This window comes from Mustela putorius, unplaced genomic scaffold (genome assembly GCF_011764305.1).
Source record: "Mustela putorius furo isolate JIRA1106 unplaced genomic scaffold, ASM1176430v1.1 tig00000580_pilon_pilon_pilon, whole genome shotgun sequence".
NCBI classification, from domain to species: domain Eukaryota; kingdom Metazoa; phylum Chordata; class Mammalia; order Carnivora; family Mustelidae; genus Mustela; species Mustela putorius.
Window position 1 is genome coordinate 15,975,259 of NW_025421423.1, and position 18,595 is coordinate 15,993,853.

At 47.1% G+C, this 18,595-nt stretch overlaps 1 protein-coding gene across 5 annotated transcripts in view; it reads right to left on the bottom strand.

The window, feature by feature from the left end:
• Window positions 1–968: 968 nt before the first annotated feature.
• The window catches only part of FKBP15 (FKBP prolyl isomerase family member 15), a 54,508-nt gene continuing 36,881 nt past the window's right edge, over window positions 969–18,595 (bottom strand). For 2 of the 5 annotated variants that reach the window (XM_045081730.1, XM_045081726.1), the window contains 10 exons: window positions 17,712–17,814; window positions 12,605–12,776; window positions 10,362–10,498; window positions 8,643–8,798; window positions 7,882–8,034; window positions 6,761–6,883; window positions 6,092–6,199; window positions 5,132–5,817; window positions 3,869–3,965; window positions 969–1,579 (listed from right to left, as the gene is read on the bottom strand). In XM_045081730.1, coding sequence (XP_044937665.1) covers window positions 1,502–1,579; window positions 3,869–3,965; window positions 5,132–5,817; window positions 6,092–6,199; window positions 6,761–6,883; window positions 7,882–8,034; window positions 8,643–8,798; window positions 10,362–10,498; window positions 12,605–12,776; window positions 17,712–17,814 — 1,813 coding nt within the window. In that variant the 3' untranslated portion in view covers window positions 969–1,501. The remainder of the gene's footprint in view (window positions 1,580–3,868; window positions 3,966–5,131; window positions 5,818–6,091; window positions 6,200–6,760; window positions 6,884–7,881; window positions 8,035–8,642; window positions 8,799–10,361; window positions 10,499–12,604; window positions 12,777–17,711; window positions 17,815–18,595) is intronic. The other 3 variants (XM_045081728.1, XM_045081727.1, XM_045081729.1) reach the window with 3 other exon arrangements.

Genomic DNA, 18,595 nt, shown 5'->3' on the forward strand with positions numbered 1-18,595 from the left:
GCTGAGAGGCCGGGGCTAAGTTTTACCACAACAGGGGAGAGATTCTGTTTCAGGAGATGTGGGCTGAGGCCCAGAGCCTGGATTTTGATGAGCACCACTGCCCTTCTTCCCCCAGCCCAGTGATGGATGCCCCATGGTGGACAAGAGCCCAGGCTCCAGAATAGGCTGGCCAGGATCTGAATTCTCATAGTCCTGCTTCCTAGCTGTATAATCTTGGCCAAGTTAATTGAACTCTCTAAGCCTCAGTCTCTCTATCAGAGGGGGTAAGTGTCTTCTGCAAGGGCTGCTGGAAATGAGAGTGTGTAAAGTGTTCAACAACAAAGTCCAGCCAACAGTGGTTCTGACCGCCTCCCAGCCCCACTTCCGGCACACAGGCTCACAAAGGATCTGCCTTCACAAGGGATGGGGTTGGGCCATCAGTATCCAGGATTCTCTCTTATAGACATTTTAAACCAGGGGATATTTTTATTAAAATTATTCTCCTTCTCTTGAAGACTGGTTGCATGGTCTTTGGAAAATCCTGAAATAAGTAAAATAACCACAGATGTTTTCTCACTACTCTTCTCTGCATTCGGCCTGGCCTCGAGTCCAGAGGGAAGGGAAGCCGCTCTCAAAGTGAGGAATCAATCAGGTGTCATGATGAGAGACACCGCAACAGAGGGACCCTCCCACCTCCTGTGCAGGGCTTCCCAGGGCATAGAAGCAGGCGTGCCAAGACGATACGGCCAGTTTCTCAGGTAACCACAGTACCTCAAGCCTTCCTGCGTCTAGGATGAGCTGGGCCAGCAGAGTGGTGACCTTTCCTGAAAGCCTGAGCTCCAGGGTTGGGTGCAAAGGGAGTACAGCACAGAGCTTTTTTGCCTGTTGAGCAACCCTGGTCTGTTCCAGCTCCTACCCTAACATTCCCAGAGAGGAGCACAGCCAGCTTTAGAACCAAATTCGATTTCTCCCCAAGCGCTTGAGGCAAGTTTCATTGCAGACATTTATTTTAGTTTTTGTTAATTTCAAATATTCATTGACCTCTTTTATCAGATTTAAGGCAGAGAAAAGATACATGTCCCAGGACTGCAGGCAAGGTTGGTAACTGAACCAGGGTGTAGATAGCAGAGTCCACCGGGCAGACCTCCCCTGAGATGACATGTCCTGCTGCTGGTGCACGGTTGAGCATCGGGAGGCAGATGCAGTCTGAGTTAGTTTAGAGAATAAAAAGCTTGGAAGAGGGCAGGATTCTTGAAGATGACTGGTTGCAGGCAACCCACCAGCCCTTCCTCCCAAGGGGACTCTGAGGCAGGACCCCAATGTTGTGAAGACAGGCTCACACTCCTCTCGGACCAGCCGGGCAGGGCGCTCAGAAGTTGGCTAAGTCAGGTATGTGCTCTGCTGTCCTCAGAATGCTCACCTTCACCTCACCCTGTGCCTTGTCTAGACACAGGGCTGGCTGTGCAAAATCATGCTTAGGGAAGGGTCAGTAGAGAAACCTTTGCACCAGTATCCTGGGTCTTCATCCCAGCCAGTCAATGTCATCGTCATCGTCATCGTCTCCAAAAAGGGGTGTTGGGGGTGGCCGTCCCTTCATGCTCTGACAAAACAGGAAAGAGCCGTCAGTCCTCACCTGTCCCTACACCAGATGGCCTTCCCGCCTGTGTGAGGTAAAGTGAACCGACACCTGTTCCCGACTCCAGGATGGGAAGGAGGGTGTTGGTTAGGGTTTTACTGAAAGGACTAAGCCTGCGGCCAGCAAACCTGGAAGCAAGACTTCCAGATAAAGCTGAGACAAGCAGGCAGAGAAGGGAGGCAATCTTCCAACATACAGAGAAGAAGACCAACACTGAGCTAGTTTTCTATTTATTTGTGAAACACGTGTATTGATTTGACAGGTTTCTTCTCATGCAGTGACATACATTTCATGTGGGAAAAGAAGGTCGATGGGGGAAGAGATGGAGTGGAAGGAAGAGAGAGAGAAGTAGAGCAGCCCTAAGGAGAGAGAGAAGATGCAAGAAGCTGAAGAGAGGCTGGGAAGAACACAGCTCCATCTGAAGAAACGCTGTGGCCTATGATGGCCTGTCTGGTTCTGGATGTGACCCCACCACGTGAGACAGTTGCGTTCAGATGCTTGGCCAAATTACCAAGTGGCGAATCCAAGAGATGAAGAAAGCCCAGGAGCACGGGGCCACTGCCCCCAACACCCTTGATCTCACTGGTCCTTCCCTCACTCCCTTCACCCAGGTAGTAGGAAAAGGGAGATTAACAGGCAATGGAAGAAACTCCCCCACTTTTCATGACTTGAGCTCCTGGCCTTTTTCTTCTGGATTGGCAGGGAACAGGTCCCATGGGGGTAGTAGGGATTGATGCTGGAGAAAGGCACACACGGAGTATCCCCTGCTCTGAGCTACTCTGGCCCAGGGTCAGTCTTCACAGGGCCGGCCAAACAGAAGGTGGCGTGATGGGGTCAGGGGTCCCTGGTACAGACCTTGTACCTCTCTCTGGGCATCAACTAAATGATGATATTCTGACAATAGTGAATTAAAAGGTAGCTCACTGCTTCTGTTTTATTCCAGCTAAAGTTCTGGCTCTGCATTTACTAGCATTATAACCTAGGGCATATTACTTAATCTTGCTGAGCCTCAGTCCTCTTTTCTACAAAATAGGATAAATTCCTCACTGGGTTAGTAGAGTATTAAATGAGAATGTCTGTGAAGTTCTTAAAGTATTCCAGAAACAGAAATGAACTCAATAGTATTCATATTAATACCAATAATATCCTGCTAACTAAACATTCCAACTACATTTAGGGCAGCCACTGGAGATACTCAATTGGCTTTTTGTTCTTATTTTTAAGTGCAGAATTCATATTCAGAATTCTTAAATGAAAATTTAATTCTTGGGAAGAAAGGCCAACAGGAGGAAATGGCACCCTTCCCCCCAGAGGAGCGTAGGCATGAGGCAAGGGCGTTGGTACATTCAAGCCCGCTCCTTGCTCTGCCAGAGCCATTCCCCCAACATTTTGGCAAAAGGCAACATCCACTCTGGCGGACACATGAGGGGAGAAAAATGTGTCCCCAATCACCTCACATTTCTGTCCCCAGGACAGGCTGAGCTTGAAGCTGATTTGTGTTCTCCACCCACGTTTTGCTCTGGTGTCATTCCCATCAGAGCAGTCAAATGTCCTGGTGACAGTCTAACTCCACACATGGGGACAACAAATGCCAAGAATAGGGGCTCTGATCCAGGCTCTCTGAGCAAGCCGCCCTCTGGTCATCCGTCACTCAGGAGCTTTGTAGAGCGAGGTCATGCTATCGGTCGGTACTTAACCTATTTTCTGCCCAGGGTGTTGGGAGGACAAAACAAGGTAGCAGCTTGGAAAGCAGGCTGAGGACACGGAAAGGCCCAGAAACAGGTGGTTTCAGAAAGAGCCTGGGGTATCAGTCCTAGTTCTGCCACTGACTCCCTCTGTGGCTATAGGTAAATCATCTTTCTGAGCCTCTGTCTATGAATAAGGACAGAAGTCAAGAACTTCCAAGTCCCTTCTGAATGTAAAATAGACATAATCCCCGAGCAGATCTGAGGGAAGCTGAGGCCTCAGCATTCTAATGTAGGACTAAGCAGCCCAACTTCCTTCACTGAAAGTAGAAATCATTCCTGCATGGACGGAGATAGTGACCCCTTTTTAGGAATAAAGTGGTATCTGCCCATCCCCACTGAGCTTACAGAGCTGCCCCCTCCCTGCCCCACGCCTGCTCCCACAGGGCGCCGCACACAGAGCCCAGGGCACGGGCCACCCACAGGCTCCACTCCTCTTCTCGGAGCCAGCGGGAAAGGGTGCCCGGGTGGTGGTATGAGGACTGGGCAGTGCCTGGGACTTCCTTACCACCTCATCTTCATCCTCCTCCTCAGCCTGTGCTTTGGGCCTTGAAACTTTCAGAGCTGCCCCTTTAAATAGTTCATCTTCTTCATCCGCTGAGAGACTGAAGGAAAAAAATCAAGAAAATCAAGTCACAGAAAATGGTGCTATTCCTGTTCCTGTTCTAGGCCACAGGGCCCATGAGCTCTGGAGAAAAAAATCCAACAGCTCTGGTAATCATGCAGGGATTCCTCCCGCCTCCACCCATGCTGGCCTCCTAGCGCTCCTGACTCCCTCCATGACCTACAGCCAGAGTGATCTTTAACAACTAATATAACAACTTGGGCACCTGGGTGGCTCAGTTGGTTGAGCGACTGCCTTGGGCTCAGGTTATGATCCCGGACTTCCAGGATCGAGTCCCGCATCGGGCTCCCAGCTCCTTGGGGAGTCTGCTTCTCCCTCTGAAAATTTAATTCTTGGGAAGAAAGGCCAACAGGAGGAAATGGCACCCTTCCCCCCATGCTCTCTCTCACTCATTCTCTCTCAAATAAATAAAATCTTTTAAACAAACAAACAAACAAACAAAAAAAACAACTAATATAACAACTAATATAAAGATCACAGCCAGAGTGATCTTTAACAACTAATATAACAGGTCACTTTTTTGTTTAAATCCCTTTAATAAAGCTTTTCACAGTATCTTAAATCTAAACTTCTAAGAGTGACACAAAATCTCACGAGTCTTGTCCCTACTTCATTCTGTAATCTCAGGTTAACACCATTCTTCTACTTACTGTGCCTTCCTTAGTTCCTTGACTGTCATGTCCCCTCCTACCAGAGGGCCTCTGCATGCGCTGTGCCTGCTTTCCACAATCTCTTCCTCCCAAATCTTGGCACTGAAGGCTCCTTTCCAGCCTTTGGGTCCCAGTTTAAACATTACCTTCTCAGAATCCTTCCCTAACCATTCTATCTTGAAGTAGTAGAACTCCCCTTTATTCTCTATTTTAATAACAGAGAATTTCTTTTTCTAAGCACTTTTACAGCGTACATTTACTGTGTATTTGTCTTCACTAGACTGTATGCTCCTTACGAGCCCAAGCTGCCTTGCTTTCCCCCCTACTGCAGTGCTGACTACAGAGCCTAGCTGATGTTCCTGAATAAATACAGGAATGAATGAATGAGTGAATCAGACAGTCCTTCTCTGAGGATGAGTTACCAGCCCTGGAAAAACCAGTGACAACCTCCACACCCAGCTGCCTTGTCCAGGGAACTCCACTCAGGAAGACATACCTGGTGCGCTGAGAACAGTCGTTGGGGCCACCTGCTGCTCCGACAGTTAGTGAACCTGCCTCTGTGTTTTCTAGCTCCTTAGGGGGAGCAGTGCAGTTAGGGACGCCCTCATCTTTCTTGAGCTCTGGAGGCTGAGGCTCTTCTCCTAGACTTCCAGGCCCCAAGGCCAATGGGTCCTCATTCGTGGAATGTGAAGTCAGAGACAGTCCCGTGGAGCTTTCTGGCTCCCCGACACAGGCGTTTTCCAATGGGCTGGCAGCAAGTGTCTCTTCGCCCTCAGAGTCCACAAGCACGGGGCCTGGAGGCTTAGGGGGAATTGATGTTGGGGGCCCCAGAGGTCTCTGGGAGGGGACACAAGCCAGTTCAGGTGGAAGGGAATCATCTTTCATCTCTGCGAGCACCTCTGCTTCTGCAGGCTCCCCTTCCCTTCCCTGTACCTCATCCTGGGGAACAGGGAGGGCCTGAGGAGGCAGGGGGGCAGCCTCCTGGACTGCCTGCTCCGATGACACCAGTGGGCACTCTGGTGATTCCCTACTCAGGGGCGCCGGCGGCGGCCCAGAACTGGCCGACACGGAGTGCTCCCGGGAAGGTGTCTGGGGCGGCTCTTCTTCCTCCTCCTCCTCTTCATCATTGCTGTTCCGTCCCTTGTCTTGCTCATTCTGGTTTAACAGCTGAAGAGTCACCATCTGTTCAAAAGCCAAGGAGGAGGAAAGGCTCACTGGCAGGAGAGCAGCAGGCACTCCCACTGCTCTGCTCCCCGACAGCACACCTGCTTGTGCAGGTCGAATGCCTGCTTCTTCCTCTCACCGGATGCTGCCCTCGGCTCTCCAGATCAAAGTCATGCCACTCAGCCTGACTCTGGAGGCACAGCCTCGAATACCTTTTAAATTTAGGATCCCTTCGAAGGCCCGTAAGCCACAAGAGTCCCACTTCACTGCAACAATCGCCAGCCGTCCATACCTTGATGGTGTTCATGATGGTCCCCAGCACGGCCCGGCCGCTGTACGAGTCCTCCAGCTCAAACTCTCCCCGCAACGATTGGAACACCTGGTTCATGATCTTCTTGACCTGCGGGAAGACACGAGGAGAGTAAAACAAAATCTGTGCTGCCAAAATCAGGTGATTAATGCCGGAGAGGGGTTGGGAGGGCTGAAAGGAAGCTCCTGGGGCACCGAACCATGTGCCACAGTGGTCTGGACCCTGGGTGCCGAAGGCGGTCACTGTGGAGAGGGTGATGTTAAGTAAGAAGAGCCACTGCTGGAAGGGTTATCAAGGACAGGCAAGCTGCAGCCCGTGTGTGTTGATGCCTCCTCGCACTGTGGCCACCTCGGGAGCTGCCGAGGGCTGTGAGGACCGGTGCTAGCAGATGCTGGGCACGCTCCTCACTGCGCCGACTTGGAGACACGTCCCTTATCTGTCAAAGCCTCAGGACAGGGCCCTCTGGGATTTGTCACTGAAGTAATACACTCCAACAAGCTCATTTTTACTGAAGTCAGAGAATTGGTGTATCACTAAAGTCAGAAAAAAGGCTACCAACATAACAAATTGGCCACATTCTTCCTGAAGCCCTGACAGGCACATTCAATCCCTTGATATGACCTGGGTTGCTTCTTCGAAATGCCCACTCACCTTCTCTGACGGGTCAGCAGCAGCAGCCACAACTCCAGACATGTGGCGCTTGGCCTCCAGGTCCTTGGTGTGCTGTTCATTTTGCTGTGTCAGGGCCCTGACTTGAGCCTGGAGGGCTAGACACTGCAAAACAACAGACTGTGACTGTGGCCTTGGGAGCCTGGACCACCAGGTGAAAGTCAGGACACCAGGAGGACAAGAACCATCCTCAGCATCCAGTGTTAACATCAGGTAGGTCTGCTGGTGTCCATATGCCCCCACCCACCCCAGGCCTGCTGACTCAGGGCATTCTTTTTCCTCATCCCTCAGTCTCAACTCAGAACTTCACCTTCTCTTCTCCACTGAGGTCTCTTGGCTTGTTCCTAATAAGGTTCAAGAGCACGATGAAAAAAGGGGGGACGTGTAAGTCCAGTGACACAGTGAACATTGGCCATTAGAAGCAGCCTATTCACCTGCAAGACTGCCTTCAACATCTCTGAGTCAAAGATCTTTAACTAGATACTATAAGGAAAGAAAGTCATCTCCAGGAAGGGGGCTGTCATTCCATGGCCCTAAACCATCTTCCATCTCTGTCACATACATGCCAGTGACCTAGCCAACCCAGGCCCCATCTCACCCCTGTGCCTCTGCCCGGGGCGTTCTGCCGCCTTCTGCACCGCACTTCCCCTCGCACTTCCCCTCGCCAATGCTACTGGTCCTTGGCTCTGCTCCCTCAGGCACTTCCTCCTCTGGGCCACATAACATTCAGCTTATCTCTGTTTCTCTCCAGCTCCCTTTCTTGACTGTGAGATGCCTGAGGGCAGAGCTCTTTGTAAGCCCTTTCCCTAACACAGTATCTGAACTACCACTGGCACTCAATAAATATTTGCTTCATAAATGATCAAATAATGGAATTAAACACATTCCAGAACACTAGTGTTGCTTTTCCTTTTTCTAGGTCATGAACCTGTCTTCCCAAAATCAGTATGTGAAAGATTGCTGATAAACTGGAGAGCTGAACAAGCGTGGTTTGCTTTTCAAGCTATTAACACCTTTCAGGTTCAGAAGGATTTACAAGACCCAACCTGTCTGCCTCAAATCACCTGGGCCGCCTAAGCTGCCTAACCTGGGGGAACGCCCACCTTTTCCTGAAGGTGGAGCAGCTTCTGCTGCGTGGCCTCTCTCTGCGCGCACACTTCCTGGTACTGCTGCTGGTGCGCATCCTTGGCGGAGGCCAGCAACTGCTCACACCTGGCTTCCCACTGGGTCTGCAGCTCCGCCTGTACCAGAGACAGCTGTCAAGATAACGTCATCAGCAGATCCTGGGGAGGAGGTATTCGCACCTAAGGAAGCCCATCTTTCCTAAGGCAAAAAGAATAAGCTAACAGCCCAGATTTAATAGGGACACAACTATTTGAAAGACCCTGATTACTTTGAAAGTAAATGTACTTTCTGAATATAGGTATGCAGGATTCTAAAAGCTAACTCTAGCCAGATAAAGAGATGGTGAGTCACCTAGAGGAGAGGGCCATACTGTGATCTTTTCAGAGTCTGGGCCCTGAACGTCACAGGTTCAGGCGAACAGTTTGTCAAAATCCCCAGAGGAGACTAAACTGAGGGCACCAATTCACTCAACAGTCAGACACACAAATATGAGTTTATGAATTTATGAGGAAAAAGGTCTCTGCCAAATGAACGAGAGATCCAGGTGTGTCCTGTCACCGTCCCTGGTCTCCTTGCCTGATTACCTAAATAAATCCCTTCTCCTCAAGGACAATAATGGGCCTGAAGGATGGTGTCTGCTGGTTGAGGACTCTGGCCTTAGGATGTTTGAAATCCCCTTTTCTCAAGGACGATAATGTGCCTAAAGGCACATTTCCAAAGTGCTTCGGTTTGCCATTACCTGCTCTGCAGCTGCTTGGTCTGTGGATACCCGAGCCTTTTTCAAGAGCTGCCGAAGCTTATCCAATTCTTCCTGGTAGGACTTGCGGATTTCGTCAATCTCCTCCTCAGCCTGGCAGCGCTCTTGAACGGACTTCTTTTTCCTTTCAGAGAGGTTCTTAGGAATAAGAGAACTATCATCAGCTAGCTGTTTCACAGAGGATAAATGCAGAAGATGGTGACAGTGTGATAGTTTTTGACCTGGGTCCTTCTGGAAACAATTCAATGTTTAATTTTTCTTCTATTTTTAACATTCTTGGCTCCTGAGTGACAAAAATTGTGATAAGAAGAAGGAAAACAAGAAGGTCTTTATCTACCATTGTATTAAGAGATGGGGAACATCTTAACAGGGGTCAGGGTACAAGGAAGTTGACACTTTCATACCTCCTAGTAGGAAACTAAATGGGTCTCTCTTTGGATGGCAATTTAGCAGTCCTGAAGAAGGATTCTTAAAAATACATCCAGAAATTCCACAAATTATCATTTATCTTAAGGAAGCAATAAATCACGTTCACAAAGACTGTGGTACAGGATGGTCACTGTAGTGGTATCTATAACAATGAAAAACTAAAAACAGCCCCCCCAAATCAGAAGGAATTAGGTTTAAAAAAAAACAAAAACCCTGATAAAATCATAGAAAATACTGAAAATGCAGACCAAGTTTATCCCCTAAAAAGGCACTAGGCCACAAAAGCATTACTAGAGAGTTTTATAGAAATCTCAGAAATAGTTTGTTCTTTTCATATTTAAACTGTTCCAGAACAGAGAGAAGAAATATTCCCACTTTGTTCAATGGGGCTAGTTTAGGCTGATCTTAAAATTTTAACACAACAAAAGAGACTATAAATACTCAGTGGTATTTATAACATCTATGAGTGGCAAAGGATTAATACCCTCAGTAATGTTTATAAATCAAACTAGTATTACAACAGGAAAGAGGACAAAGTACATTAAAAAGTGATCCAGCAATTCTAATTCAAGCAATTCATTTTATGGAAATGCTCAAATGAATTTTCAAAAAAAGAATTGTATAGTACAAGGGGATGTCCAGAGAAGCAATACCTGAAATTGTAAAAAAAATAGAAACATAAATACCCATCAGTACGTAGTTAAATAAGTTATGGTACAACCTTACAATAGACTAAACTACTGCACTGTACTTAAAATGAATAAGAAAGTTTTTTTTTTTTTTTTTTTTTTTTTAAGATTTTAGTGTTAAGCAATCTCTACACCCAATGTAGGGCTTGAGCTCACAACCCCAAGGTAAAAGTCACACGCTCTACTGACTGAGACAGCCAGGCATCTCAGAAAGTTCTCATTCTTACTAGTACAATGTCCACAATGTAAAAAAAAAAAAAGCATTAAACATGATCTTATTATAGTTTAAAAACGATCACTATACATATATGTATGCACAAGTATGTGTGTATGTGTTTTATACACACAGAAAACAAACTGCACAGATAATCATACACTATTTATAACTGTTATCTCTAATGCATGAGATTAGAGAAGAAAAAAGATAAATTTTATTTTTTATTTCATACTTTTCTTTATTATTTGTATGTGTTACAATGAGCACATGCTACTGTAATTCTTAAAAGGAAAGTAAAAATGTTTGAAAGTAAAAATGTTATCAGCTTCTTGGGTCCAAAAGAGAAACTTCAAGTGTGGAACTTACCTTTTCCAGAGATTCCTTCTCAGCTCGGAGATCAGCCAGCTCCTCCTCCAGGGACGTCACCTTGAGCTCCAGCTGTCTCCGGGTTTGCTTTTCACTTTTGAATTTGGACTGAGCTTGCTCCGAGGCCTCCCGGAGTTCTGAGACAGGACGGCAGAGAGACTGGCTGCAGAACCAGAACTGCATTCCTGCCGCTTCCCCCACCATGCCCTGTGGCCTCTCCATGCGACCACATGCGACCACATGCGCGCCGTCCCCGCGCTCCCTTCAGCACCACCTCGCTGACCGGAGAAAGGGGGATCCGGTCCAAACCAACCCCACCACCAACCCACGTTCGTGTCTGTATGTGTGTCCCCTTCTCCACACACAGAATGAAAAAGAAATGCTTCAAACCATCCAAAACCACCTTTGAAACGTATCACACCGCAATCCCATTTCAGCCACCACCTCGACACACTGAACAGATCTTCACTGAGCATTAGTCCAGGCCCTGTCTCACTGGCTTGGTGGGACACTCCCAGCCTTCTTGGTAGCTGGGACATTCTACCAAGAGTTTCCTTTTCAAACACCAAAAAATGCCCAAATAAAGCAACTGGAATATTTCTTAAAAAGGTAATGCATCAAAATGAACTTGGTATGGAAAACTTCTGAGGTTAACTGTCCTAGGACACCACAAAAGCAGAAAAGAAGATACCTGTACAACACTCAAATCTAAGACTGTCCCCCAGGCACACCCAGGTGATGCTCTCTAATAGGGAGGGGGCTTATCCTCAAGGTATCACTCTACCGACTGACATCAGTGTTTTTAGCTCTTTCAGGCAAGCGAACTTCACTTCTTGCCCATTCTGCTGCTGCCCAGCTACACCCTGCCCCCAGTCCCATCTGTGTCTTCCACGTTTGTTTCTATACACCAGGGTGCAAGAATCAACGTGCTGGTCTTCACAGCTCTTCTATTCAAGTCCCTGTGTCTGGAGCAGCACTTTATGCCAGGTACTGAATTCATGCTAACTTGGAGGAAAGGACTTCGCAGAGATGAGCAAGACGCCCACCCTTGTCCTCTAGAGGCTTGTATTCTAGAAGGAATACAGACATAGAAATAGTGCTGATTTGAGACTAACTAACTGATAATGGCCATAATAATGTACTCACGGTAAAGGATTCTAAAAGCGATCAACTGTTCCAGAAAAAAAAAGGAAAGTTTCTGAAAGAGATTTTGGAGAACTGGAGACAAATACTGGTGACAGTGGACACAGCAGGTCCAGAGAAGAGCATGGATAAAAAGGTAAGACCAGAGCCACAGGATGTGCTGAAGCTGCAGCAAGCTGGAGGGGCCTCAAGTGCCAGGCTGAAGGGCTGGAATCCATCCTCTAGGAAGGAGGTGGCTACTACAGGAAGCGTTTCTTTCTTAAACTTCCACTGAGCCACGAGTTAGAGGAACACAGTAAACTCTCCCAGGCCCCTGAGCCAAACACAAGTACCAAGACAGTGAGGGCAACACTTGCGAAATGAAGTGGGAAAATGGTCACGGATCAACTCCAGATAAACAGTCATTTCTTTGGTTGTCCTTTATGTCAAGCCGTGGTGTAGGTTTATACCAATCTACTTCCATTTTTGCCTCAGTCCTTCACAAATTTCATGAGCATCAAGCCAAATGGATTTGAAAGAAGGACAGAATTTTTTTATTTCTATTTTTTTATTTTTTTAAAGATTTTATTTATTTATTTGACAGCACAAGTAGGCAGAGAGTCAGGCAGAGAGAGAGGAGGAAGCAGGCTCCCTGCTGAGCAGAGAGCCCGATGTGGGGCTCTATCCCAGGACCCTGGGATCATGACCTGAGCCGAAGGCAAAGGTTTTAACCCACTGAGCCACCTAGGTGCCCCAGAATTTTTTTATTTTTAAATTTTATTTATTTATTTGAGTGCCAGAGAAACAAAGTGTGTGAGAGAGCAAGCATGGGGTGGAGGGAGGGCAGGAGGAGAAGCAGAGAGCCCGACGTGGGACTTGATCCCTGGATTCCAGGATCATAACCTGATCCAAAGGCAGATGCTTAACCGAGTGAGCCATCCAGGCGCCCATATTTTTTTTTTTTTTTAATTAAGTGAATTCTACCCTTCAACACTGGCCTTGAACTCACGACCCTGAGATCAAGAGTCACATGCTCTACTAACTGAGCCAGCCAGGAACCCCTCAGTTTAATTCCTTAGGTTTAAATGGTGACCATCCCAGTCCCTCCACCAGGGACGTACCTGGGAGCTCTGCCTGCAGTTTGGTAAGCTGGCCTCTAAGGAGGTCTGTCTCCTTCAAGCTTTCTGTCAGCTCCATCTGCAGCTCCGTTTCTTTCTTTTGGTGAGCAGTCACTTTCAGCTGCAGACGGGAGACTTGAGCGGTGGCGGCTGCTAACTCTTCTGTCACCTTGACCTGAATGGTAACAAAGTATGATGCCACGTCAAACACAGGTGTCCCCTGTCTCCAAGTGATGACCCAACTTCACACACTCTACACTGACTGAACTGGTAGGAAGAGAGCTAAGGCACCCTCAACCTACGTTAAGCCAACATCAAGCCTTCAAAACGGACCACCTCTCTGACCCAGGAATTCCCTTGCAGAAATTTGTCCTTAGGAAGCACTGTGCAAACTTAACAAAAATCTTGCTACAAGATGTTCGAAGCAGATTGTTTACAGTTGCTAAAGAATGGAGAAATAAAATGCTGGAAAATGGGCTTGCTTAAGCAAATTATGATACATGAGAAACGGTATTCCTGCCATTTTCTAACTTTTCTAGAACACACATGTATTTTTCTTAATATGAAAAGGATATTTTAAAATTAAATTGAATGCCTTCAACTGCAATCAACATCTGAATCTGTAGTTTCTCCCAAATGGTCCTGACTACCCATGGAAGGATGATGGAAAGCTCAGCCACCTGACAGTGACTGCTCTGGGGGTCCCTGCAAGAAGAGAGCTAACGAGACGGCCATGCTTCAGTTTTTTGTGTGTTCCACGTATTGCAAATGGTGCCCTGGCCTCACAGAAGCTATATGCTCTCAAATAACAGCTGATGAAACCACAATGACCCCCTGGAGAAGCCTCTAATGATACTCCACGCAGAAACCCTGATGATTAAGAGGATGGTCAATAAAACGGAATGGTAAACAAGTGACAAATAGCACATCCTTGTCACCTTAACTGACGTGTTTCCATAAAATGAGCAGAAATGAGATGATAAGAAAGGCAGTGAACAGTTGCTCCACTGGTGACCAGTCTTAACGTTCGGACAATCAAGTATGAGGCTGGACCATCTCTCCTACATTACTATGCCACTAATCCTCTAACTACTCCTACGCTATTCTACCTGAGGTGCATTTACCGTTGTCTCCTTCGTACTGTCACTTGTCCCCTCTCAGGCTATTCACTATGCCCCTGCAGATGTAAATGTTCCAAAGCCTTTACTGGTTTGCTAGCTTCCATTTAAAATCTAGTATTTTGGCTTTCCTAAACGTGAAGGAAATAAAGTAAGTTAAGAGTGTATATAAAACAAAAACAGGCTATGAATGAGTATCTGAGAGTCCACTGACACACTCTCTCTTTGACCAAACTTTAGTCAGGTTCTTCTAAGCCCCTGACCTTGGCCTCCCACCCTGTCTATGGCCTGCCCTGTCTAGTTTTAGCAAGAATCCTGCTAGGTCCGTTCAGAGAGAACCCTTCCCCCGATATCTGAACAAGTTCTTCATCCTTGACCTTTGGTATCCGGGTCCTTCGCCAGTCATTAGCAAGAATCCTACTAGGTCAGTTTACCAAGAATCCCCCCACCCATGAGGTCTCCTCTGAATAATTTTCCAGCACCGACCTCTCATCCACTCCTTAGCTACGACTCCCCCATCTGCCCTTACTATGTGGAGTGGAGCCCACTCTTTCTGTCCTACTGCAACAGTCTAGAATAAAGTCCTCCTTACTGCTTCAGGAAGTGTCTGAATAATTTTTTCTTTAACAGTTTGAGACCTAAGATACTTACTTTTGCTATTCAGTAGCCTTAGGGTTTTACCTGTTAAACACAGAGGACAATGGCAGCTAGAACTTCCAGATAGAAGAGGGGCTTTCATCTATCTGCCCCAAGTAGAATCAAAGTTTAAGTCTCTGCCCTGCCCCACGTGGCCTACTGGAACCTGAGCTCACACAGCACCCAGAGAGCTTCATGTCTGCCTACAGCTCGAGAGCTCACAAATACCACAGTGAGGGCCACTTACAAAGGCTTCACAGCAGCTAAGACCACTGGAAGGGCTGAAGGTCACTGGGTGGGAAACCGTGAGATGGGTGGTCCCTCTCACACCAAAGGACAAGCAGAGTGAAAGGTCACTCAAAAGCTCTTTTTATCTCAGGGCCTTACTTGGAAAGGCCTATGAGAAGCATGGCAAGTAATACTCTCACCCAAACATACCTGTGTGCACAGAGAAAACAGCGAACGGATGAAAGGAAAGCAAAGGCACGGAGAACCAAGGGTTCAGAAAAACAAGTAAAAAGATGTGTTCAAGTCAGAAGCAGGAAAATGGTATCAAAGCAAAATGGAAATCTGACAAAAGGAAAGGTGCAGTTGACTGGAAGTGAGGCCCTTAGGCAAGCTGCTTCCTCTCTCTGGGCTGCAGTGTGTGCTCTGTAAAACAGGAAGGTCAAACCAGGTGACCTCCGACAGCTCTTCCATTAGTCCAGGGTTTTCTGTGGAAATACTAACCCTGTCACAGAGAAAAATAAGGAATTCCGTTCACCAAATGTCCACTGAGCACTCAGTCCAAACTCTCTCAGCTGCGTTTAAGGCAGAGAGCTGCCTCCAGGGATGAAAGGACCTTGATGATGTCCCTTTGGGAGGACAGCCCTCACAGGGACGACTGTCAAGTAAGCAAGAAATGGAGCAAAAGGAAAGCAGGGGGGGGGTTGAGCCTTGAAAAGTGTCAAAGTGTCCAGTGAGGCGTGTGATACTTGGTACCCAGCTCCCCAAGCACAGCGCTCCTCGGCCCGGGAGATGCTCTCAGATGCGTGGGAAGCACGCACGTGCCTAGAACCTGGTGGGGATTTAAGAGAGCCGTTCTCACTGTTGTGACTACTGCATGTTCTGCTATTACAGACAGAGCAGCCACCAGCTGCCTGGCACTGTGCCAACCATTTTGTTTATCAATATGGGATCATTGGGTGGCACAGCTGGTTGAGCGTCTGTCTGACTCCTGACTTCAGCTCAGGTCATGGTCCCAGGCCCACGAGATCCAGCCCCATGGTGAGCCAGAGTCTTCTTGAGATTCTCTCCCTCTCTCTCTCTGCCAGTTCCCCTGCTTGCGCACACGCTCTAAAATAAATAAATAAATCTTTAAAAAAAAAAAAAAAAGGAATCATGTGGGTGGATGGGTGGATTAATAAGCTAACTCTTGGGACTGGCAAACTCTGACCCCCAGGCCAAACTGGCCTGTTGCCTGTTTTGTAAATGTTACTGGCACACACACATACAAACACACACCCCACTGATGCGCAACATGAAAATCACATGATGAAGTTTCTAAAAACAAAGGTGCCCAGCTGCCATGGCCAGAGCTCGCAGCAAAAGAAATAACAAAGAGCAGCGAATCCTAGCTGGCTGTGCATCAGAGTCAAAAGGAGCTTCTGAAAAGTACAGATTCAGCCCTAGGCTACATAATGTTGAATAAGAATCTAAAGGTGTGGGACGCCTGGGTGGCTCAGTTGGTTGGGCCACTGCCTTTGGCTCGGGTCATGGGATCGAGTCCCACATTGGGCTCCTAGCTTGGCAGGGAGCCTGCTTCTCTCTCTGCCTCTGCCTGCCACTCTGCCTGCTTGTGCTTTCTCTCTCTAACAAATATATAAATGGATAAAATCTTTTAAAAAAAGAGTCTCAAGGTGAAGTTTAAGAATATGTATTTTTAATCAAGCACCTCCAGTGATCTGGAGGCAGCCAGAGTAGAGTGTGGGAACCACTGATCTAGAACAAGTTCTAGTAATTAGACCTGAATAACAGGTCTAACAACTCAACCAAACAATATACTTAGGTGTCCCTGCCAGGCCTACAGACTAAAAAATTTTAAAAGGAGTAAATGAGAGCAAGAAAATAAAAGTAGAGGAAGGAGAAATAGTAAAAGGCATGGTTACTGGAGAGTGAGGTGACTCCAGAAGTGCTGAGCGATGCCAGCATCACAGGCTGCTGACCTTGATCCAGGCCAGAGCAGTCAGCCACAACAAACAAGGGACGTGGGAAGCAGCAGTGAGACCGGACTGGGGTCAAGTTGGGAACAGGGCTATGCAGGCAAGGCACTGCTTATCAGAGGGTAAGGGGTCAGAGCTAGTTCTTCCCAGGGCACTATAACTAAGAGAACACAGAGAATACTAACAGCATGAGACCTAAGTAAGGAATCCTCAGCATTACTGGATTATGAGAAAGTGAGTAAGTTCCCATGGGTTATAAAGTACATTCCACTCAACTCTCCAAGTGTTCAGGAAAAATTCAAATACAAAATATAACCTGTTACTTAAACCTCAGAGACAACAGCAGATGGCTGGGTCAAGATCTCCAGCTGAGGAGCAGTAGCCCAAACTGAACTCCACTCGAGATAAACAGTGTCACTGGAACAGCGACGGGAGTGTGCCAGGAGGAGTGTCAGCATCAGCCCAGGCCAAGACCCACCAGTCTTCCTTAGAGCTACTCCAGAACAGGTCGAAATGCCTCCTTCCGAATGGATTGAAGCCAGGCAGCAGTACTTAAAAATGCTCTGGCAGATGTAGATGAAGGAATAAGCTAGACAATCCTAAATTCCACTGAAGTGTTTATTACATGGCATAATGGGAATTTTCTGATTGGGTCAGGAGAATAAATTTCATTTGCTAATAAACAATGTAATCCAAATTACTAACACCAGTGATAGTTCTTAAGTCAATTCATTGTAAAGCGTACTTTAAAACAGAAGTCTGGGGACTCCTGGGTGGCTCAGCTGGCTAAGCATCTGGTTTCAGCTCAGGTCATGATCCCAGAGTCCCAGGATTGAGTCCCCCATCAGGCTCCCTGCTCAGTGCGGAGCCTGCTTCTCCCTCTCCCTTCCACTCCCCCTGCTTGTACTCTCATGCCCTTTCTCTCTCTCTCTCTCTGGCAAAGAAATAAAATCTTTATTAAAAAAACAAAATAGAAGTTTGGGGGTGGGGGATATAGTAAAATCTGTTAGAAGCTTTCTGGTTCTATTCCCAATGATGGCAAGTTTTTTTTTTTTTTTTTTTTTTTTGCTGAAAAGCAGTCTGGTAAGTACGTACATAGGAGCACTCCTTAGCTCTACACGTCCTGACGGGCTTTTCTCTCCCTCGTTACTTTACCTTCTCTTGTTCAGCATGCAAGACTCTTGCCTGTGTGTTTTCTGTGGCTGTTTGAAGTGAGTTGTTCCTCTTCTCCATCATCAGGTTACTCTGCTCAACGTATCTGTGACATAGGGGAAAAGATATCCATGTGTGGTAAGGGGGAAGGAAGGATGAAAGAGGAGAGCACTTTCCCCTCACCTTCCCCTGCCAGCTCCCCCAACCCCACCAAGTGGGAGAACAAGAGACACTAGAAAAGAGGAACATGAAGAATGATTTTCTAAGTGAAAGGCCATTTGCTACATGTTCCCCTGACTACACACTCCCGCTCCCCGCCACCAAACTCTTCAGAAGGGTCGGGAAAAAAATTATATGATGTTTGGGCTTTATATGGAAATCAGTGAAGTTCTGGTTGATGAAATAGCCCACAGACTAGAGAGGAGAGTTGACAGTATTTTCTAAGAGTGTTGTAAGTTGTTTTTTTTGTTTTTTTTTTTAAGATTTTATTTATTTATTTGACAGAGAGAGACCGCAAGTAGGCAGAGAGGCAGGCAGAGAGGGAGGGAAGCAGGCTCACTGCTGAGCAGAGAGCCCGATGTGGGGCTTGATCCCAGGTCCCTGAGATCATGACCTGAGCCAAAGGCAGAGACTTAACCCACTGAGCCACCCAGGCGCCCCTAAGAGTGTTCTAAGTTTTAACACTACTTTTACAGATGAAGAAGTGAAGGCCAGGAGGAATAAATACCCAAAGCCACCCAACCAAAGAGGAGCAGAGCTGGCATTCAAAACAGGTCTGCCTGACATTACAGCCTACTGTGTTCTTTCTACCAGAATTCCTCTCAGAAAACAAATAATTCACACGACAGGAAGGAAACAGAAGTAGCACCAGTACACATAGCTACCCT